The sequence below is a fragment of the Drosophila eugracilis genome, unplaced genomic scaffold, assembly GCF_018153835.1.
Source record: "Drosophila eugracilis isolate 14026-0451.02 unplaced genomic scaffold, ASM1815383v1 contig_367, whole genome shotgun sequence".
Classification (NCBI taxonomy): domain Eukaryota; kingdom Metazoa; phylum Arthropoda; class Insecta; order Diptera; family Drosophilidae; genus Drosophila; species Drosophila eugracilis.
In genome coordinates, this window is record NW_024573224.1 from 4,118,817 (window position 1) to 4,142,256 (window position 23,440).

Below are 23,440 nucleotides of genomic sequence, written 5' to 3' on the forward strand. Positions count from 1 at the left end.
ACAAGATCTTACCTGTCAATAAAGAGAGTTATGAGCGAGAGAGCGGCCCCACATGGTTCGACGTCATCAATTGTAGGGCCCCACCGTACTCTTTCATTTTTTAAGAATCGATCCCCCAAACTCAAAGAGATTGTAAAACTAAGAGCATTACTGACATTGAAATGGCATAAACCGGCTGTTCTCTCTTTAAACACTCTCTTAGTTCGTGTAACAATTAATTTTGGAGGTGTGTTCCACTATTTTTCTCTTTCTGCGGCCAATTAGTGAGGTAGGCAATTTATCAAATTATAGGTCCAACTTGCTTCTAGTCTTGGGTCAAAAAGCCAAGGCTTCGATTGAAAACAATAATGGGAGTTGTAATATAGAAACACCTGTATCTATATTGGTCAATGATATCTTCAATTGTTCTTCTCGTGTATATGAACATTTATTGATCAAGCAATTGATAAATTGAAAGCACGTGAGAGGTTCTATTAGAAATCTTTTTAATAATTTTAATAGTTTTTTTATCATCATTAGAAATCCAGTAATTGCTGAAAATTATTATTTAATATTCCAATAGACTTACCTTTTTTATAGCTTTCTACTCCCAATAAAAATCATTTTAGTATGCTACACATAAGTATATTCTGAGTTTATTATTCATAATATTTGTTTTTTAGTGGGGAAACATATACATATGTATGTACACTTAACAAATACAGTTAACAAAAGGCTAATACGTATGTAGTAATAATGGTAGTATAATAAAACGGCTCTGCTCCTCGACAACAGAAATATAATTTCTCAACTCTCTCTTTCTAATAGTAGACCATAAGCATTATGATCGTTTTTGTCATGTTTACGTATAGTAATATTAATTTGCTTCATTTAAAAATAATGCACACTTACAGCTATATACAGTTTGGAACTATGTAATTTATAATTAGCAATTAGATTTCTCTTAAACATCTCGATTTGTTTTACGTTTTTCGTTAAGGTTTTTTCTGTTTTTTTGTGATAGAACTCTGCGACATAGTATTTTGTACAGCATCCTTTAAGGATGCACCCCCAAGGTGACCCGCCGTCCTTGCCGTGCCTTAAAATTTTAAAATAATTAATTTACACAATACACAGAGTTGCTCAGTCTTCAGGCGTGTGTGTTCTTCTGCCGCGGGTCTCGAGTCAGCTTTGGTCATCTAATTTGTCCACCGACCAAGCTAAAGAATCCTTCACTCGATTCACATTTCACACGATTCCAAAGGAATCAATCTAATACGAGGATATGCCTATGACGGGTGAGTACTGTAAAGTAGAAAAAATAATATTAAAAATTAAATCAATATATCTTTACTTTTTGTTTCAAATTAAAAACAAAATTTCAAGTAGTTATCTTTTTAAAAACCCACCTCCTCATCCATAACACTGGTATGGTCGTAGATTCTGGCCGGCAGGTTTTTCCGCAGACTGAAATGATCCTCTGTGGTGGTCGTCTTGCGGTAGATAGGATTCTCAAAGTTCATCGAGTTGATGCGTCGCTTGCTGCAGTAGCGATAGCCAATGAGCAGGAGCTGTCGATAACCAAAAATTGTAATTAGTTTTTCCTCTTATTTTCACTCAGTCTGTCTGGATGTCTGTGTTGCCAACTTACCACCGATAGCAGGACTGCAAAACCACTGAGACTGGCTATGACCACCAGCGCAATAAAACCGGAATCCGGCTGCTCGCTGGGCGTTGTGGTCTTTTCGATTTGGGTCTGGTTCTTCACTGGACGCTGTTCGGCAACTAAGGATGGAAAATTGTATCAAAATTAGAGGGATTTTAAAATGGGAAAGCAGACATAAATCAACACAGTGAACATTAAGCACATATGATAATAAATTTAATTTAAAAACTTATTAAAAAATTTTAGTAAAACCATGCCTCTAGTAAGTTTAAGCTCTTATATATAAAAATACATTATATATAAATATATAAAACAATAAAAATGTAAATCTACATCGTGGGAAGCCAAAAATACTCTTTTAGACAAGATGATAAATTTAATTTTTCGCCACCTAAAACATTTTGCAACCCTTTGGGACTGTGAATTTTCCCACACAATGACGAGGCTTAAACGTTACTTCACCTTCGGCAATGATAAACAAAAGGGAAAACTGTATAAAAAGAAAACGGAAATCATTGCAATAAAAGAGCCAAGTGAAAGAGGGAATCAACATCAAAATCCAAGCGGCTTAGACCCCCTTCTTAAATCCTGCTCAGCTCTAGAGAGTGGCGAAGGAATTTTCAATCAAATCGCTCAAAGTGCGCATTTAGGCGCAAATAAACACTTAAACGCGCTCGCGCCTTTGATGGCGTAAACTTTTATGCGAAAGAAGCGGCATGCCGCCCGATTTAGATTGGGAATAGGAATAGGAATGGCGAATGGCAATGGCAATGGCAATGGCAACCTAATGACATCGTTAACGCTGCGTATTTAATGGGATTTTTGTCAGGCGCCTTGGGAGGACTTCATCTCTAGTCTTCTAGTCAAAACAGTAAAAGTTATCAGCATTAAGTTGAGCCGCACTTTAAAGCAAACACTCCTTTGGGGGCGACAGACGACGGATGAAGCACAGCACCCCAAACCCCTACCCCGATATTAACCTCATACTTTGCGGCTGGTGTTTGTGGGTTAAGAGAGCGGGATGTGGCATGGGGCAGAAATAGGGGCACGACGGCTTCCCTCCAGAGGTTTCAATTGCAGTGTTGTCCCATCGCCTGCCTACTTGCGGTTGCCAACGATGCAAGTGGCTCAACTGCGATGGCATTTATGAAACTGTCAAGGATAGATGTATGTAGGGGTTGTACCCAGACCAAACTCCTGATGATGATGATTAATGTGGGCCATGACAAAGCAAATGTTGCGGATTGGGCGCTGCAAAAGGGCTTTCCTTGAGCGGGGATCTTGCCAAGCGGTTATGATTAATACGCTTGCAATAAATCTGAATCTGAAACTGAATCTCAATCTGCGTTGGAGTCTCACGAAAGTGTTTATAAACAGTGCGTGGTGAATGAGGAAGACGTCGAACTTATAAATTGAGAGGAAGTCGACGGGTTGTCAACCCATCCGTAAGGATAACTATCGAAGCTCCACTCTCTCTCTTGAGACTTATTAATCAAAATTTCCGTTGACGTCCTGCTGATGAAGTTTCGTTCGTTTCCGTTCTGTCATTTAAAATCTGAGATTGAGCGACAGGATGGGGTTAATGTGTGTGGGATTCGAGAATAATTTTTGGACACTTTTGAATGATTGGTTTTCCAGAAATAAGCATAGCAGGGACTCAGTTTAAGGTACCCAAATATATTCATAACTTAAAATTGATGGGGATATGTGTATGATTTCTGAATAAAAAACACAGGTAATGAAAATTTTACAATAACACAAAACGAATATAAGTAAATATTACGTTTTAATTTCTAATATTAACCACCCAAATTCTTTTTACGACCCAACAGAAAGATTTTTCCCAGACAAAACAAGGACAACACAAGAAAGGTTCCCCTTTTCGGGTGGACCCACACAGGACTTGACACGACAAGACACAGAACAGGGTTGTCGAGCCTACCGAAAGTCGCGGGCAACAGGGGCAGCCTGGTGCTCAGCTGGAGATCATCGTTTAATCCGATCCGAATGTCAGCATGTCCCATTTGGACACCCGTGGGCAGTCGTCGCCTCGGGGATTTCGGTCTCGGTTTCGTTTTGCGGGCGCGGGGTGGTTTCGTGATTGGTGCCACGTAAAGAGCTACATGCGGGTGCAAGTCATGCCGGATTGGGGGGAATCGGGTTTTTTGGGGAATTATTAGTAAGCATAAAATTAAAATCAAAGCCATGCTGGTTAAATTAAAAGCAAACGGCTAAGGGAATGATGAAAGTTCTCAAATACTTACGATCTTCGACACACATCAGGCCGTCGACCATTAACTTCAGGCCCGTGGGGCAGGCGCAGGATATGCGAGGACTCCGATCATTGATCCTAGGAGCTGGCAGGCAGAGATGAGAGCAGTGGCCATTCACCGACTGGCAGTGATTCACGCCATCTGGCTGGCGATATGGATGGTACACGTGTACCACCATCGGATGTTGAAGCTGAAACGAAAACATATTCATTTTTAAAATAATATCTAAAATATATATGTTTTTTATGAAATTATAAGTATAGTCTCACAAAATAGTATCAGAATGTTGACTTTACTTACCATATGCATTGCCGTGACTGGCTCCACATCCTCTCCAGTAAACTTGTTGGCCTTGAAGACAGCCTGCTTATCCCAGTCGGTCCAGTAGACGCTATCCTCGAAGGTGGTGATGGAGAAGGGATGCCGCAGGTATTCACCGGAGTAGAGAACTTGACTCCTCTGGGAGCCATCATAGTTTGCCGATGAGATGACATTAAGTTTTCCATCCACCCAGTAGATACGTTTCCTAACCAAATCCAGAGTAATGCCATTGGGCCACTTGACGTCGTAGCTAATGATGGTGGTACGGTGGGAGCCATCCATTCCAGCTCGTTCGATGCGAGGAGAGGCACCCCAGTCGGACCAGTACATCCACCCCTCGATGGGATCCAAAGCAATGGAACGCGGAATATCTAGGGAATCCTTCACCAGAACCTTGCCCATGGTGCCCTCGAAGTTGGTCAATTCAATGGTGCACTTGTGGGTATCCGTAAAGTAGACATGGTTGTAGATCCAGTCCACGGCCAGGCCATCGGAGGTCACCGAGGACTTGGTTAGCACAACAGTCTTGTCATTACCCTCATCAATGGGAGCCTTGTAGATACTCTGCGTGGTTACATCGCTCCAGAAGATCATCCCGGTGCGGAAGACAAAGTCCAATGCTGTGGCTGCCTTTGTACTATTCACTATCGATGTCATTTCCATGTGATCCAGGGATATCTTACGGATATCATGGCGTCTGGCCAAGAGCAGGGAGGCATGTCCTTCGCTGGCTTTGCATCTAGTGTGATTTTTAGGATCCCTCATGTAGCCCGCCTCGCATTCGCACTTGAATCCTCCAATCTCGTTCACGCAGATCTGAGAGCACCTTCCAGGGGTATCGCACTCATTGATGTCCTGGCAGTTTCTTTTGTCCGCTGACAACTTGTAGCCCTCGTGGCATTCACAGTGGTGACCCACCTTTAAATCGATGCACTGATGCATGCAGCCTCCATTCTTCGAAGCACACTCGTTGACCCCACACTTGCCAGCTGGTTCATCCTCCCCGTCAGGACAATCCTTTCTTTTATCGCAGACTTTCGACAGCGGAATGCACTGACCTCCGCCGCAATCAAATTCACTGGTGGCATTGCAGCCTCCTTTGGCCACGCCCAGACTCAAACTGAATCCACAATCCCGCTCGTCGCTGCCATCGGGGCAGTCTTTGTCCCCGTTGCACGTGAGATGTCCTGGAATGCAGCTACGGTCACCGCACTGGAACTGATCTGCCCGGCAGGTCACGTTCTTGCAGTTGGCCGTGTGCTCATCATCGCCATCGGGACAGTCGCGGTCACCGTCGCAGAGCCAACTGTGATGGAGGCAGGTGATACGATCCTTGCACTGGTACTCGTGTGGCAAACAGGGCGTGGTTGTCTTTGTCACATTGGCACAGGACTATAAAGGAGGCAAGGAAATAACAAGAAAGGAATTGATAAATACATCAAAAATATAGATTTTTAAAGAATTTATTTATTAATATAATTAGAGCTCTTTGGGGAATATTTACAATAATTTTTAACATATTGGTATACTATTATTCCTGAAGAATCCAAAATGAACTTAAATGCCTTAAATACCAAAAATTGCTGAAATTTTTTCGGTTCTAAGGTGCAAATAAAACGAGGGGTTAGGCTGTGAGTAGAACCAGACAAAGTTTCCTGCTCTCAGTTTGGGAAACTTTTCTCAGAAGCGGAAGTATGCAAGGGGTGAAGGAAATTCCTGCACTCGGGGGAAATTATGCACCCCCTAAGCATGCAAAAATGCAATTTTATGCGTGCCATGCGTTGACAACAAAAGCTGCCAAAGCTGGCAGGGCGCTGAGTTATGCCCAACTTGGCCATAATTCATGTGGCTTAGTCGAGGAGCAGCAGCTCCAGCAGCAGCAGCAGCCAAAAAATGAAAGGATGTTTCCATAAAGGGGTCTAAGTTTTTGCCACCCTCCCTTAGCTAACAAGGAATGGAGATTTATGGCAGGCATTATTCACTCACCCGCTCATCGGAACCATCGGAACAATCCGGATCGCCATCGCAGACCCAACGTTTCGCGATGCAGGCTCCATTCGTGCAGGTGTGCTCCGCCACGGAGTCACAAGGGACCACCGGGCACTCCTTCTCATCCGATCCGTCGCCACAGTCGTCGTCGTGGTCGCACTTCCAACGCTTCTGGATGCAACGCCCATTGCCGCAGGTGAACTCGTCGGCGCGACAGGTCTGGTCTGCGAATTTATCAAAAATACTTAGGCTTACCTCGCCACAAAAGGGAGTTGCAACAAATAAGAGACAGACAATGTAAACCAAAGCCAAATGAAGTGAATGAAGGAGTTGTGATGGGTTAAGAATAGGAGTTACTCTAGGGAGTTAAAATGTAGTTTATCAAGCCAAAGAAAAGGTAATGGTGTAGGTAGAAAATTAACAAAAATATTGAATAAATTTTCGGTGGAATGTTAAACAAAACTAGTTTATACAGAAAGACATGTGTAAATATTAAAATGTATTCTGAAATGATGTGGAACTCTTTAATTGAACTTTCGAAACAAAGAAAATATACATTTGTAAATCAAATACAACTGCAAAAGTATTTCTCCTATAACAGAACTTAAAATACAGCAAAAGAAATGATTATCCGCACTTCGTTCGGGGTCATCGGAATCCTTGCCACACAGCCAAGCACAGAGAGCTCGAATGGAAGGCAACTAAAAACCAAAAGCCAAATGAAGTGCGGTTGCCTCAATAGTTGGAATAAGTTAGCCATGAGGTTTAGTTTGTGGAACGGGATTGGAATGGGGTAAGCTTTGAAGCTGGTTGGTTTGAGGAATGTTGCCATAGACGAATGAAAATTAAATAGTATTTCCACTTTCAAAGATAGCTCAACTCAAAACTCAAGGCATTTATCTGAACTAAAAGTTAAATCGAAGTAAATAAATTGTTGAATCTAGGCAGACGGGGCAGTTGGAATACTAAAAACAAAAAAAAATAAAATAAAAATAACTACAACTTATTTACATTCCAGGCTAAGGTAGAAAATTGCATAGAAATATTTGCAGGGATATAAGTTGAACTTAAATAAATAGAACCAAGAATGCTGAGAAACTGGTAAAGTAAAATCTGTGTAAATCTAAAATTCGAATTTGATAAATATTTGCAAAGAATTTCTGTACCCAAAAATCATAAAAAAAACCATAAGGTATTAGAGGATTATTCTTACTGCAGTTGTGCTCATCAGAGCCATCGCTGCAATCCTTGCTCTGGTCGCACATCCAGGCCAAAGGAACACACTGCCCCTCGCCGTTCTTGCAGGCGTATTCATCCGGTGAACAGGTGCGGGCTCCTATTGATTTCAATGTGCAGCATTTGTTAAAATATGAGAGAAATGGAAGAGAGGAGCAAAGTGTTCGAGCTGTCATTACTTTCAATGCATTACGCATACGCCATGTATAACCGTGGAGACAATAAATTCATTTATCCCTAACCTAAAATCTCAAAGGGGAAGAAATATAGCCAAATTTTCCATTGGCCTTGGGGTTTTATCTTAGGGTTCGATGTCACTAGAGTACTGATTTTACGTAGTAAGACCCCTTAGTACAGTGGAACTTAAATAAAATATACAAAAAATATAATTTTTGATATTTTTGAAAACCAATTCTAACTTTAAGTTTAGCTTTTTTAAAAAGACCTTAACCAAAACTCCCGTTCTTTTTATCGAATTTCCACTGTACTAAAAACCCTGGCAGAAACAGAGACTCTGTAGCAGCAACGCCTTTGTCTGTGTGCGGGGTATTAAGCGAATTTCATGCGATGTTGCCGGGCGCCAGCGACAACGCGTCGTATACTTGTTGTCAAGGGCCGTCAGGAATGAGCACACAATACACCCACCCACACCCACACACACAAAAGCATACTCGATGCTAAGCATACACATACATATACACACTCACAGGACTCTCACTCTCAATGACTTGATTAAACTTCTAAGCACAAGAAGAGGGGGAAGCGAAATTGTTGCGAAAATTATGCAAGCGCCACTCCATTTACGGTGCGTATGAGTTATGCGGCAAGTTGGTTAGTGAAAGCGATTAAACGATGGGCGTAGTAGTTGTAGTAGTAGTGGGTGGTTTCATATCGATTGCAAGGACGAAATATGGTATATGGTATTTTGGGCTTACTGCAGTGGGCCTCATCGGACTTGTCGCGGCAATCGTTGCTGCCGTCGCAGAGCCAACTGCGCGGAATGCACTGGTCGACCGTTTGGCATTTGAACTCGTTGTTGGGACAGGCGTTCACTAAACACACACACAATCAAAATAGTCGTCGGTTAGCTGGCTTGCAGGTTCATTCTCTATGGGATTTCTTCTCATCCCACATCCCCATTCCCTCCTCCAAAATACTTACTGCACAACTCGTTGGCTTCGTCTGAGCCATCGGCACAATCGCTCTCCTGATCGCAGCGCCATTTGTTCGGTATGCAATTGCCATTCCCGCAGCGGAATTGGTCCGACGAGCAAGTGGCCTCTGGAAAATGGAGGTAGAAATGGGTTAAATCATGGCTGAACAGCTGTTGGGGAGGAGTAAATAGAGTTGAGAACATGTCAGTGATTTATCTTAAGGTACTTTAGTTACTTAAAATAAAATAGAAAACATTTTAGTGTTTTTTCAGGTGATAATAAATTAAGACAGAAAAGGGGAAGCCTTTTGGTGCTCTATTTTGTGATCTTAACTTTAAAACCTAAGACTAAACTTTAAGCTACTTTGAGATCTAATTTAAAAAATATTACATGTTACTTTTAAAGTTTAAACTTAAACTTAAATCAAAGTAAGCTAACCTTGATTTTTCCTTTACAGCGACTATTTAAATAATCAAAATTAAATAAAAACAATTTTGGCGGAAAGAGTCTTGCTTTGACCGCAGTTGTATGTTTGCCTGGCTTTGAACTCTGAAGGCGACCCGTATCAAAAACAAAAGCCAAACAAACAGTCGAGGAAATAGGGGCCACTCAGTAATATGCGCGTGTGGATAAGTGTGTGTGTATGTGTGCCCAGTTCTCACATACACTTTCGCACACATATTTATATACACGCACTTGAGCACGTGCTGAGCAGGGAAAATACCCCACAAACACAAACAAAAAACAAAGAACAAAAAATGAGCGCTGCAATGGCTTTTCAATGCCACTCCAAGGAGCAGAAAAAATGTGTCATTTTTATACCGCGCGTGTGCATATATATAGATATATAGATATATATAAAACAGGGTACGTGTAGGGCTTGTAATCGGATTAGTTGGTTTTAGATTCGGCTGACTTGTTGCTATGAAACGCAGCTTTTTTCCCGCCCAACTACCGAACAAGATGGCCACAAAATTCCATTGCATACTTTCGGCCGAACAGTCATGGCAATTGGAAGATTTCCGTTCGCCCGTTAAAACATAATGTGAATGTTTAAGAAATACTTTAAGGTACTTTAAGGCCATTTTTAAGACCACTATAAAATAGAATTCAAAACAATTTCGGTGTAAATGATCAGAACATGCCCTGTGGCCTTTGAAAATTGCTGTTGATTATGCAAATCTTGGCCAGCGCCAAGGGAAATGTATAAAGTTTAATCAATTTTTATGCTTGTCAGGCCTGTGTGCTGGCCATATCAATAACATTTTATATGATTACTTTTCTAAACTTTTTATGAATTCGAATGAAATGTGGCATGAAAAAATGTGCGAGTGTGTCGGTGTCCCTGCGCACAAAACAAAAACTTTGAAGTGAGCCAATATTTGTTAAAAAATAAAAGCAAATATAAATACACATTCAGTGAACAATAAAAATTGGCCACATGTGTGACCCAACCGAGAATAATACATATATACATATATAAAAAAAGAAAAATGAAATAAAAGAAGAAAACACAAGTGCAGTGGGTGGGAAAAACATTTTCCACGCCTGCTTTTGGTTCAATGATTGTCGATTCGGTTTTATGTTATTTTTGTTTGCCACTCTCGTTCTTCCTAATATATATAGTATGTGACATTATTTTTCGGCAAATTGTGCCCCACGGACAAATTGGTAATATTCGCTGATCCACCCATATTAAAATTTGATGTCGCCTCGCTCTCCAATTAAAAATCAAATTACAGCACTTTTTGTATCATGTCCGACATGACAGGGTAAAACTTTCATTGATTGCATTTATGCAACTTCCACTACCAAAAACAAAAAATAAAAAAAACGCACAACAAAAAATGGCAAGAACAAAACATAAATAAAGATATGAAAGTTGACGCTGTCATGCGGCATTTTGCAGCATAATTTATTTTTTTAACTAAGTTTAAACGGCTTTTCAGTTGATTAAAAAACTTTGGCCTTTGGCAGTTGATGTTCCCGTGTATTCCCTCTCAGATTTTGCTCTCTGCCAATTTGTATGCAAATGTTAAGCGACGCTTGCAAAAATATTCTGTTGCATGCAAGGGATGCCCCCCAAAAATGCTGCATAAAGGCTGCTACGGGCTGTTGAAAATAGTGCTGGAAAAACTCCGCAGGGAAACTCGGGGATTTTTGTAAATCCAGATGATTGGGATTTTGGCATGTTTAATTTAAGTTAAAAGGTGTTGAAAACTTTTCGGCCTGATAATAGTTAAAAGTTTTCCCCCGTCGAACTTGGACTAGTTTAACCGAGTGTTCTTCAGCGCTAGGAGTTTACGTTTGGGTCTCGAGCAAGGCTGATAAAAGGACATGATAGCAGTAGCACTACAGAGTTTTAAAGAGTACTTAAGACTTGAAAAACTCTTGAAAGTGGTATAAGGAAAAATCTGGTAGTATTAGCTTAGTGAAGGTATTTGGTAGGTAATAAGAAAGTTACTTTTTGGCAGAAAACTCTTAAGAAAGAAAGGTAATACTCTTAATTTAGACAAGAATGTGGTAAAAATAAATGAAAATTATATTGATTATACACCATTTTTAATCCAAAAACAGCCCATTAATGATTTTGTTCACGAAAACTTAAATTGCAGCTTAAAATCATGAATTTAAAGATCTTTGTTATTTATTTTGCAGTACTCATTTCCACAAATATGCTTAAATTATATGTGATACGCATAAATTAATTTCTGGTCCATATTTATATGCTCTGCTTAAATCAACTTTGGTGTGACGGAAATATCTGCGATTATTGTTCTACCAAAATGTCCATAAATAAACTTTTCACTTTATTTATTGTATTGTTCCCTCCAAAACTATATCAGACCATTAAATTGCCAAACAAACGAAATAATTATCATAATTATTTGCATACCGTTTATGGTCGCAGCACGAAAACTGTGTATCTGAGTGTGGAGCAAACTGGCAATGAAGAATAAACACCAAACGCGATCCATTTTCCGCTGTGTTTTGCCTTCTTTTTTCTTGTTGAGTAGCTGTAGAAGATTAGGCTGGATGAGTACTTCAATTGGCCAAGATTCTCGTTTATGATTGACAAACAAAACAGCACAATTTACAGCCATCAAGACAGGGCCAAGACCCACTGGTGACATATTCAAGAGGTCCAGCCAACTTGCACAAATTGATTGCATAATTTCCGCAAACAAAAACTGCCCTCCAGCAGCACATTTCAAGTTCATTACGAGCACAGCAGACCAACGGACAGAATATTCGCTTAGATATATATATAAACTGTAAACATGATATTCCTATTTTTGGGGTCAGACGGAGCAAATGGCGGAAACTCATTTAATGTTCAACTAAATGATAAATGGCAAGAAGAGCTGACTGGGGTTTTGGAAAGTAGTGGGAGTAAGTCAACCCCATCAACTGTCACCGATTGACTTTCAGGATAAGAGTCTGGCCGGGACAGGCCAAGAAACGGAGACTTCCTTAGGGGGTACTGTGCCGCCACCTAGGATTTCCATGTCCTGCTGCTGCTGCTGGTGGTTTGTCAGAGATAACAAAAATCTTGGCAACACAGACTTCGTCTGCTGGCAGTCCGATTAGCCTTAAATATTTTCGCGAAATTTGTTTATTCTTTCAGGACGTTGTTTTTTATTTTTGGCACACACTCACACACTTGGTCACACGATTCTTTCAGTTTAGTGGGCTTCCCCGTCTATAATTTATATATATATATAAAAATATATATGCAAATTCTCCTTTAGCTAGGAGGCAGTCCTTTTGCACTTTTACGCGTTAACATCCGTTTGGTTAAGAGGTTCGCCGCCAACTGAGTGTTTGGCTGCTGAGCGACTATCCTTAAAAACAATTCCGCCCAAAGTCGTTTGCAGCCTCCGCAGCAGCCGAGAAACCGAAAGCTTGCCAAAGTCAGCGAGTCGAGTGCAAAAATCCAGCTCGAGTCGAGTGGAATTATCAGTGGTTGAGTGGGTTTTAAGTGAGTGAAATTAGAGTAGCTTTGGGATTTGTTGTGAGTGAGAATTGGGAGAGATTTCGGGCTGAGTAGAAAAAGTATGAGTGTCCTTTTTAGACAAAAGTTGTAGTTAAAATAAACTGAAAAGTTTAGAAAATTGTAAGAAAATTTACAAAAAAAAAAAAATGCAATATGATATCAAAATTTACACCCCTTATGTTACGAAATAGCATACAGCATACCCCTTGACATATTTTCCACTGCACCATGAAAGCATTGTGATGTCGCAGTAACATATATTTATATAAAAACCGAGATAATGCAGTGTCGTTTATAAGCATTTAGCATAATTACGGACAGCATACTTGCGGGAAATCCAAGCTCACTCTTATCGAATTCCCCTCAAGTTCAACGACAACAACAAAAATGCAATATATTTTTCCCAAGACCCATCCCATGCTCATTATCAATTTCACTTTGGGAGTGAATGAATTTCCCTTCCATCAGCGGGTTACATAAAGCAATTGCATTATGCGCCGCAAGAATCCAAAAATGGATGCACTCGATTTCGATTTCGCAGTATTTTCGGTGTCTGGCAGTACAACTTTAAGTTGGATGATGATAACGACCAACCAGAGCAGACGACCTCACATAGTTTCCTTTTATGATCATCGGGCCCAGCCATAAGTCGCAAAAGTCTCGTGCGACGCAAAATGATAAAGTTGCTGATGCAACCGAGCCGCATGTTGCAGTCAGCCAAAATGCTAAATGCTAAGTGCGTTGCAATTACAAGAGCAGCGAATTACAAAGATACACAACAGTTACTAGCGGCGAGGGAATGCCATGGCACAGTTTTTGGTCACCAGTCAGCGACAATTGCGATGCGTAAATGTTGCAAACTTGTTTCGGTTTCCATTTCGTTTGCAGTTTCAGGTTTGATTCAAACAAAAGGAAAACCAACCAATGACCAACTGCTGACCATGCCTAATTATGCGGACGGTATTGTGGTCGTACTGTAACTTTGGTCGCCTGAAAGTATGCAATTAAAAACAGCGGAGCGAGTGAGCATTTTCAAAGGTTCGCTTTTTGTACTTGCAAACTTATCCGTGGTTTATGACAATAGTTTTGATATTGTTTTTTCTATCATTTTAATATTTATTTTTATTGTCTCTACTAAATCGCGACACTAGAATTTCCCAAAGCTATTAGATTATTTCCTTAAATTTATCTGTTGGAAAAATATGAAAAATTACCAAAAAGCAGGACAAGCAGGGTCATGAATTCGAAATTAGTCAACTAATTCAGTTTTGTTCCGTTGAAAATCAGCAATAATAAATTTGTTCAATACCGGAAAATAATAAATTGCTTTCATTATAAACTAACATAGGTGCTAAATGAGCTTCAATTGGTATATAATTTTAAAGTTATCCTTAAACTGAAGTGTACTAAATCTAGTCAATATGATTTTCATGATTAAAAGATAAATTAATTAAAAACTTACCTATAAACTTGCATTCCTTGATCTGTTCATCGCTGTGATCCTTGCAGTCCGCATCGCCGTCGCAAACGAATCGAATGGGAATGCAGTCGCCGCTTTGGCACTGAAATTGCTTCTCGTCGCATATTGCCAATAGGGATTGCCCTGCAACATAAACAGATCCTGATTTAGATGGGCAAACAAACGCTTAAAGCTAATTATAAAGACTCAAAGTTACGGACTTACGGGCTTAGGGGCCACTCCACGCACACTTGCGCAAACTTTTCTCATTAAAGGAAAAATAACAAAAGCTCAAATTGATTAGGGCTAAAAACTTCAAAAACAATCAGCACCAGACATACACACACACACACACAGGCAGATACATCCGCTTGAGTATATACATATGTGTGAGTGTGACAAGTAATTTGCATACTAAACGATAAAATGGTAGGGGAGCGAGGAAGCTTTTAATCAACAGAAAAGCCTCAAACAAAATGGATCACAAAGTTTTTTGGCCTCCTCCCGCCCTCGCAAAACTCGCCAAAAAGCATGGGAGCCCTTGAAAATATGCAATACACATATTCAGAACAAAACAAGCCATCAGACCGGGCAGAAAACCCAAGGAATGTCAACAGACTTACAGAGAGAGAAATCGGTAGTACATGATAAAATTGTAAAGAAATGGAAGTTAAACTCCATAACTTAAAGGATGTTTTTTATATACTTTTTACAAGACAGTTAACTCTTCAGTTGGTTAGTTATTTAAGCTATTTGAACTTCTTTTTCCCTGTGCAAGGACCTAAAACAAAATGTGTCATCTAAAAAAATGAATGTAATAGATTGCCATTGAACAAACAGAGAGAGCTAGGAAAAGCGATAATAAAGAAAGAAGGCAATGCTGAAGTGGAATCGTTTTGAAAAGGGTTTTCCCAACCAGCTCCTGCCGTTGACAGCTGTTCTGTTGACCCATTCACATGACCTCCTACACCTCCTACTCCTCCTTTTCCTCTTCCAGGCGATCCATCACACATTTGCATATTTCAATAGGCCAATATTTTAGCATTACCATAACCATTTGCATTCCCATTTTCCATATGCATAAACTCGATAATTGTTGTAATTGAAGTTCGCAGTGCGTGTGGCAAAATAAACAATGGGATATCTCCGATTGCCAGACGTCAATCAATAAGGTCAAATCAATTTGATTTTGTGTCGCCGCGCTGGCTGGTCGTCGGGAATTGTTTTCAATTATGCATGATGACAGTCAACAAAATGGCGAATTATAATTCAACCAAATGAAAATGCAAATATATATATAAAATTTAAATGGGACAGATGGGGAAAATTCATTCAAGTAATTCCATATGACGTCAAACCAGGCGATGAATGAGTTCCTTTGCCTCATGCGGCATACGTATGAATAAGTCCAAAAATATATATTAGCTTCGGGCTTGAAGAAGGATTTAAAATAGGATAATGGAAAAATAATAGGAGTAAGGAGCTTCTCTGACCATAAATAGGAAAAATGCCAAAAATATCCATACTTTGTAACCCTGAATGTGGCTTAAAGGAAGTCGAGCAACATCTTATTCAAATTGATAAGGGTCTTAAGAAGGTACATTCTTGTGATAAATTCGAGATGAATTGAACAAAAGAAAAGGATATATCCTTGAAAAATGATTTAAGGCTGCAAAAAGCAAGCCCATCAATTAACCTATTTATATTTTTTCCAACCGGTTGCAGTCCAATCAATCAACTTCCATTGTTTCCTTGTCACATGCTAAACCCACTGACTAACTTAATTGAACCAGTCGGCTAGTGATTACAGAGAGTTTCCGTAATGAGACGCAGACACACCCCACAGATCGCAAAACCAGTTTAGTATTATCGAAATCATAGTCAGACTGTTTGTCGGTAACTTCGATAACAAAATTCAGACGCGCGACTATGAATAAATTAAGAATATCGAAAATACCGAAATGCTTAGCATAGCTAATGATTTTGTTAATCGTCAAAGGCGAAAACAAGTTCACAATCCGGTTGGCTTAACCCAATAAACTTCAATTTGCCCCTCGAAAATCAGCAACTGCAAGTTGTCATCATCATACGATTTTTTCGTTCCCCATTAATAAAAAACAGCCAATCAAATTTTTAGTTAAGATTAAAAGTTATCTCATGGTCAGTTTCTACTAGAACCGAATTACTCATAATTATGTGAAAAAGTGAGCATAAATTGATAAGAATGTTTGGGTTCAATGGAGTGCAAAGTGCTGGGAAAAAATCACAATGTGTTAATCTATTTTCTTTTTTTCCTATTTAACAAATTAATACTAATTTATTTGTATAAGCAAAAACATTGATAAGCTCAGCGCCCCCGATTGCGTCAAGATCAAGGTTAATGGATTACCTGATAATTGGAGGAATGAATTGGATTCAATATATAAAATGACTTAACACGTGATTCCCTGGGGGATACTATAAAGTTTGATTTGGGCATCATACGATGTCTCAGCAAATTCGATAGAATTGTTGAATCAATCAAAACATGTTTACTGTAAGCAAACAAAACAATTAAACTGCATCAACATTCCCTACGTAAGATGAGCACGCCCACTATTCATTTGTTATTGTTTGTTGTTTGTTGTTCGATTCTGGCACAAACTAGTTTTATATGCTAGAGAAAATCTGTTGGCACAGCGAATAAATTAAAAACTAAGCGAAATGGGGCGCACAAATGAAAATTAAATCAACTTCTGTCTCTCTCTTTTCGCCGACCTTGCAACATCACATATATGCTATATACATATATGCAGAAAATAACATATATCAAATCAAGCATATGTTAATTTATATGACAGCAACTCTCAGGCAAGAAAACTCAAATGGAATTAGCAATAAATCAACAGATGGAAATTTCAAATGCTCTCCAAAGAGAGAGATTGAGACTCTCAGAGAGATAGTAAGAGATAATGGCCCATAATGGGCTGTGTTACAACGCAAATCATCAGAAAAATAGGGGCTCGACTCTGTCTGTATTTATGTGCATTTTCCTAGTTCACAACAACATGATGAAGAGCCCGAAGAAAATATTTAAATTTAACCAAAAAACATCGCATTTAGTCGACTTTCGGATTTTCTGGACTACGTCAAGTTTCTTCTTGAAAAATTTGTGAAATGCGACTTGTTTTTTGTGAGCGGGTTAAGAAAAAGTATGTGTTTTCTGTCAACAATCTAATTTATATTGAACAAAGTCCAAGATTCCCGAGAGCAAAGTACAAAATTTCAAGTAAATGAGACATTTTTAGCCTAAAGACTGTTTTTTGGCAGTCAAAATGTTGATTGATTTCTGTGAATAACAAATGTTTAAAAAAAGATTTAAGGATCTAAAAATGTTCACAGAAAACAATTAGTATTTTCCCCATTTGAGATCTTTCAGGATTAAAAATCCTTTAAATTTTTAAAAATTAAAGTAAAATTTATTAACAACTTTTGATGTTCTTCAAATCGATATTATTTCAAGATCATTTGAATGACACTATAAAATGTTAAACCCCCGCTATATTATCACTCGATTACTTCTTGATTTATAGAAGGGAATTTCTATTGTCTGGCTGCCCTTGATTAGCCACTTGTCGCCGAATCGCAAAATCCCGGCCAGTCGAAAAATGCATAAAAACAAATCGTAAAATTGACCGATAAGATAATCCCCAGTTCAGGGCTAGCATTAAACTTAGTAAATCCCTCCTATTGGCCAAAGCAGGTGGCTAGATTTAAAATTAGATTTATGATTGGAATGCCCCGTGCCACGGGAAACGTCATAGTCAGACAGAAAACGCTTTTCTTATCTAGAAAATTATTTGAAGATACGGATAAACAGTGGTCAGTGGCAGGGCGGAAATCAATGCGGAAGTTGATAAACAATTTTCGTCTATTTCGATACCACGGTAAGGTAAACCGGTGAACCGGTGTGTGCATGTGCAACAAGGGGCAAGTGCATTTAGTATGCAACTGTGTCTGTATCTGCATCTGTGTTTGTATCTGTATCTCTTAAACTGAACCCATTTCAAGTGCATGATGTGTGAAGCTAGCAATGACTCGACACTAGATACCCTTGCTAAAAAAGATTGTGCGGATTATAAATTACCTATGATGAAGTTCCAAATTAAATAATAATGTTAAATAATAATATTGAGAGGCCATAAATATTGAAATCTTATTATTTAACAAGGTATGTCAAGTATGTTTGTTTTGGTCTTTAAGGTTTTAATGATTAATGACTATGATGAAATTAATAATTTAAAAATTATCAACAGAAGTTCACTTAAATTAAGACAAGTGGAAAAAATATTGATAATAATTGATGATCTTGTTTGTAAATCAATTAAGGGCCATATTATCATTACCAATTAATTTGAGAAAATATATTATAAGTATTACCTATTGTTGATGATTAGGCTGTATATCTATTCCACGTGTCTTAAAGTATCTACGTATTTTAAACTTTTAAGTTTGAAGGGCTTAAAATTTTTCCACTACGAAAATAATATTGCAAAAGAGATAAAGTTATTACAGTAACCAATATATGTATTACTAAACCAAGGTTTAAGTATCTCAGTAAAAAAATATTATTATATTAAAAAAAATATGATCGATAGAAGAAAATATTACTCAAGCATTTTAGATTTTATTAAATTTACCTATCATCATTATCAATCTAGTAAATAAGTCGTCATTTTCAGTAACTTATAGGGTATCCCAACTCAATTTTCCACTTCAACCTCACCGTCGTCTCGTGTGGTCTAAAATTAGCACATGCTAAGTTATAAACAAACTTCTCACTTACTTCCCCACCCCCGTTCCACAGCTTCTCTATCTGGTTTTCTTGAGATTTTCCTTGAGTTTTTCAATTGCATCTCAACTGATAGAAAATTCTTGATTTCTCACCTATGCCGAGGGGTGTGCCAATCTTTCCGGAAACGTTCAGAAACTTGAAGCCCATGTTGATGAAGGCCTTGCCATCGATCAGTTTGCTCAACGAGCCGCCCTCGTCGGCCAAAGCTGGTGTACTAACTGCTGATGTGGGCGTGTCCGTTGAGGGCGTTATCAGTGGTGTGGGCGTGGCACTGCAGCATTTGCCAAAGCCGAGTATCAAAGTTAACAGCAGGAGATTGAAATTTGCGCAAGCGCAACGGAACAGCTGTTCGGCCCGCCGCTTCTCGCCGAGATTACCGATGGTTATTGGAGATTTGGAACTTATTGTTGGTTTCACAGCTGGTTTTGTGGTATCACTTGCAGTGCTCGTAGAGCGTGACTCTATGGCCATGGTATGGTCTTTTACTTGGCTACCGTTTTTTGCTCTTCTTTTGCTTTAGTTTTTTATGTCTTTTTTCTTTTGTTTTTACACACTTTTTTTAGGTTCTTTGATCTTACAAAGTATTTACACTGTATTGGTAGAGGGAATAGAGCAATGGGGTGATTTTTGGCGTGACCCTGACTATCAGATTATCTAAGCAGGAAGCGTGAGATCTTCGCTACAGATTATCTAATCAGAGAAATGGCCAAAAGAGACAAGCGCCAAGCGTAAAAATAAACGCAAAAACATTGAAAAATCGCTAGCCAGCCAAAAAATAAATAAATAAAGAAAATAAAATAAGCAGGCGATCTGGCTAATTCTCTTTTTTTTCGGCTCTCTTCTCATTTCTTATTTCGGACTGCGCTGACCGAAGAAACTGGTTAAAAATCGTGCGACACACAAAAACCGAACGAATGAAAATTAAGCAAAAATATCGGGCAACAGCAGCAACAACTAGTGATCGCCGAAAAAATGCGAAGAGAGCGAAATGTAAAACGCACAAAAATACACAGAAAATCCATTATTTATAAAGCAGTTTGGAAGGAAGTTTGAAAAGAAAGCAAATAAAAAATATTGAAAGTATATTTGACGTTGAAAACAAATATTTAAATTTAGGTTTATTTTATCAAGAAACAAAACCAAATTTTTGTTTTTTTTTTGTGTACAAAAAGTCAAAAGCATTTCTGTTGACGTTGACAATTAATGAAGTTGAAGTTAACTTTAAATTTGTTATTGAAAGACTAGCCACGCCCCCTTGATCGCGGCAATTAATTAATTGATTATTGGTTTTTTTGAGTTAGCACGCGTTAACTTGCTCTGATAAATACACTCGTTATCAGTTTGGCTTTTTATTTTGATTTATTTATTGCTTTTTTTTGCGCTATTTTCAAGGTGTCTGAGAATTTGCGACACGTGCTCAACGCGTCTTTCCAAATTTAGTTAATAGATCATTGCATTTACGTTAAGACTTGTAGAATGTTTCAATTACATGAGTTTGGTTTTGGCTGATGAGTTTGTATTTTGGTTTCAGTCTGTTTTTTTTTTGGGTTGAAAATAAACCGCTAAAAATCGTTGATACCCGGTTCGCACAACGCGCCTTTTTCAACTGAATTCGTTTTGAGAATTGGCCTGCAAATTTAAGCGAATTGGCAACGATTTTTATTCGAGAGTTGAGAGCGCTTGCCGTTTTGCGATTGTGTATGTTGTTTTTGCACCGCCACAAGGTGGCCTTATCAAAGTGACAAGAATACAGCCAGACCCGTCGAAGAGATATATAAAAGCCTGAAGAGAGATTGGGGCTCTCTCGGTCCCAAGCGATGCTGCCCTCGACTGCTCTTAAGATCTTTCATAAGATGCTCTTAAGGCAAACCTGTTGATCAGTGATCGCTGATCAATGAAGCGTATTTTGATGTTCGATGTGAATGGTTAGAGATTGGGCAAGGTTCTATAGATTTCGAGTGATAAGATTTTTATCAACTCATTATTTCGAAATAGCGAGAATTTTGAGTGTTTTTTAATTGAGATTTATTATGATGAAAGCTGAAGACTATATTTTAAATAAATATTATGGAAAAAAAAATACAAAATATAAAAAGATATTTATTATAAATTATCTTTAAAACACAAATTAAAATATCAACTAATTTTTAGTTTTCTTCTTAATCAAAAATTTGCTTTGTTTTTATGTAGTCCTTATCTTAGTGCCTTCGAATTACTGCGATTTATTTCACAACTAGACAGAATTCTGAGGAAATATGTTGAATAAGTATTGATTATTATCTTGTCGTAATAAGAATCCACTTTGACACCAAGCATTCACTTTAATTTAAAAATGTGTTATTTTGTACTTAAACAAGGCAAATACCACGAGAAATCATAAAGAAGGACTCAAGTGGTATTTTGTTTGCCGTCGACAAACTTTGGTTATGCAGACCATGTAAGTTATATAGCCATATAATTGTGCAAGCAATTATTTAATTTTATATTAAAGGGTAATTATTATTAAGTTTTCAAGGGTCTTAGATAGGAAGTTAAGTTTTCTTTAAGATTTCGGTATATAAAAAGAGTTTTGGTTATTTCCAGCCAATTATCTACTACAGTACCAACCTGATTGAAAGGACAAAGCCAGTGAGATCACAATCAACACGCAGAGATCACTTTTATGCATCGTACTGTCCAAGAAAAGATACTTGTTGATCAGAATTTATCTAGACTTCCTTTTTGCGTTGCCAGCGCGTTTATCAGTGCGCAAAAAATCCGATATTTTTTAATTAAACTGAACAACCGGACGTGTGAAAATGGTGCGATATCATACGACAGCCGTGACGTTCTACGTTCTGCATGGGCACACCGAAACCATATCCAGGTGTCAATAGGTGTTTTGCCTATAAATTTGATTTACTTATTTTTGGTTCTGCCTTTTGAAGACCCGGAAGGTTTAACGGTGCGATGCCCAGCGAAGACCGATGCGAACTGAATTGCTTTTTGGCGATGGTCAGACGGAATCGCGGCTCATTAGCATTGAAAGTGTCGCCGCTTTCAATCAAACCAGGTGCGGCGGTGTGGTTGTGATTGAAAGTGGTATGAAATTCGGAATTGAATTGGAGTGTAGTGTAGTGGATAGGATTTGATAGGCTTACGGTTTGGTTTGGGTAGAATTGAATGACGTCGATGACTGATAAGAGGCGGAGGAAAACCGCAGCCAGCGGACAGAATGGGTCAGAGAGGCAAGTGTCAGTGGTAAAATGCGTCATCTTCATAACAATCATCATCGGCACAACTAGCATCATCATCATCATCATCATCCCAATCAAAATCTCAATCAAACTCACAATCACAATAACCATAACAACGCAATGCAGGAGCTGCATGGTCGACGTCATCTGCATTTGTCATGGATTCTCTGGCATAACCGTCCACTTGAAATGGGCATAATTTATGATTTACGCGTGTAAATCATTTTTCAAGCACCACCCCTAGGATGCTTGTGAATGACAGAAAACCCTGGAAAACCACCGCACCGCCTCCCCTCCTGACATCCATTTGAGTTCGCAGTGCGCCGCCGTTTCTAATTGCAGGCGTTCGAAATCGCTGGCGAATCGCTTGCAAATCGCCTAATCAAGCACTTCAATTGACACTGCATTTTATCGCCCTAGTCGTGTGTTCAAGTTTTGTCGAGTGTGAGTTTGGGTAAACAGAGGTATATATATGTATATACCAAGTCTTTTGTGGTTTTGTTAGGCTTGAAGGGCCGTGCTCATCTATCGCTGGGCCAGATAATGATCGGTAATCTCTGAGTGGGCTGACTGTAATCGCTATTTTCGGATGCCGAAAGAGGAGTCACTTGGCTATCAAGAAAAAATAAACTTAAGAATATTAAGAAAAAATCAAAGGCCATAACAAAGGAGTTACGAACAACAAGAAAATTAATAGAATTTAAATAGAATTTTTGAAGATTTTGCAAAGCAGAAGATGTATTTGAAAACGTTTTTAAATCGTAAAAACATATTATTATTGGATCCATATCTATTTTTATATTACATAATAGTTCAATTTAAGCAAGTCCTACTGTAATCACATGTGATATGAATTAATTTACTAAGTGAATTGATCGAGTAAATTAGAAGTGGAAATTCAGGCTTGTGTCATTATCAAAAGTCAGCCTAAATTCCATATACCCTTCCCATATCAGTTCAAAATCAGGGCATTATAGCGCAGTTAGGAATTGCATTTTCAAAGTGTACAGTATTGTTATGCCAAACGTCTCCTTATGGTCTATTTGATGTCTTGAGATCAGTTTGTTTTACACCTCATTTGAGGTAGGTCTTGTAACACTTTGTAACGCTTTTTCTGGGAACTCTTTTGTATTATTATTATTAGCACTGATTTCCTTCGATAACTTTGAGTTTGTTTATTTATTTTAGTTACGTTCTAAACAGTATAGTTTGGTCCTTAACACTCCGGCTTATATCATGCATTGTATCTTATTTATTTATTAAAAAGCACTTTTTTACTACCGATCCACTCGACTG

General features: G+C 38.5%; 1 protein-coding gene across 14 annotated transcripts; it reads right to left on the bottom strand.

The window, feature by feature from the left end:
* Positions 1-619: 619 nt before the first annotated feature.
* On the bottom strand, positions 620-23,440 carry LOC108113581 (low-density lipoprotein receptor). 14 transcript variants are annotated; one of them, XM_041818752.1, is made up of 13 exons: positions 20,398-20,954; positions 19,001-19,498; positions 14,078-14,218; positions 8,626-8,745; positions 8,400-8,516; positions 7,442-7,564; positions 6,226-6,452; positions 4,219-5,631; positions 3,910-4,108; positions 3,588-3,764; positions 1,631-1,764; positions 1,389-1,550; positions 620-1,284 (listed from the first exon to the last, which is right to left on the bottom strand). In XM_041818752.1, the coding sequence occupies exons 2-13, from the start codon at positions 19,377-19,379 to the stop codon at positions 1,252-1,254; spliced, it is 3,225 nt and encodes a 1,074-aa protein (XP_041674686.1). In that variant the 5' UTR covers positions 19,380-19,498; positions 20,398-20,954; the 3' UTR covers positions 620-1,251. The 14 variants fall into 14 exon arrangements, with proteins under 14 accessions (XP_041674686.1, XP_017079701.1, XP_017079700.1 ...); XM_017224212.2 differs by lacking the exons at positions 8,400-8,516; positions 20,398-20,954 and adding an exon at positions 23,426-23,440; XM_017224211.2 differs by lacking the exons at positions 8,400-8,516; positions 20,398-20,954 and adding an exon at positions 23,337-23,438.

What these genes read in the sequence shown, in the direction of transcription:
- LOC108113581 (XM_041818752.1), bottom strand. Translation starts at nt 19,379, where the DNA reads ATGGCCATAGAGTCACGCTCTACGAGCACTGCAAGTGATACCACAAAA. An exon ending in CTCTGATGAGCACAACTGCA is followed by an intron (nt 6,453 to 7,441) that starts GTAAGAATAATC and finishes ATAAATTCGCAG; the next exon opens with ACCAGACCTGTCGCGCCGAC. An exon ending in TTGCAGTCCTGCTATCGGTG is followed by an intron (nt 1,551 to 1,630) that starts GTAAGTTGGCAA and finishes GGTTATCGACAG; the next exon opens with CTCCTGCTCATTGGCTATCG.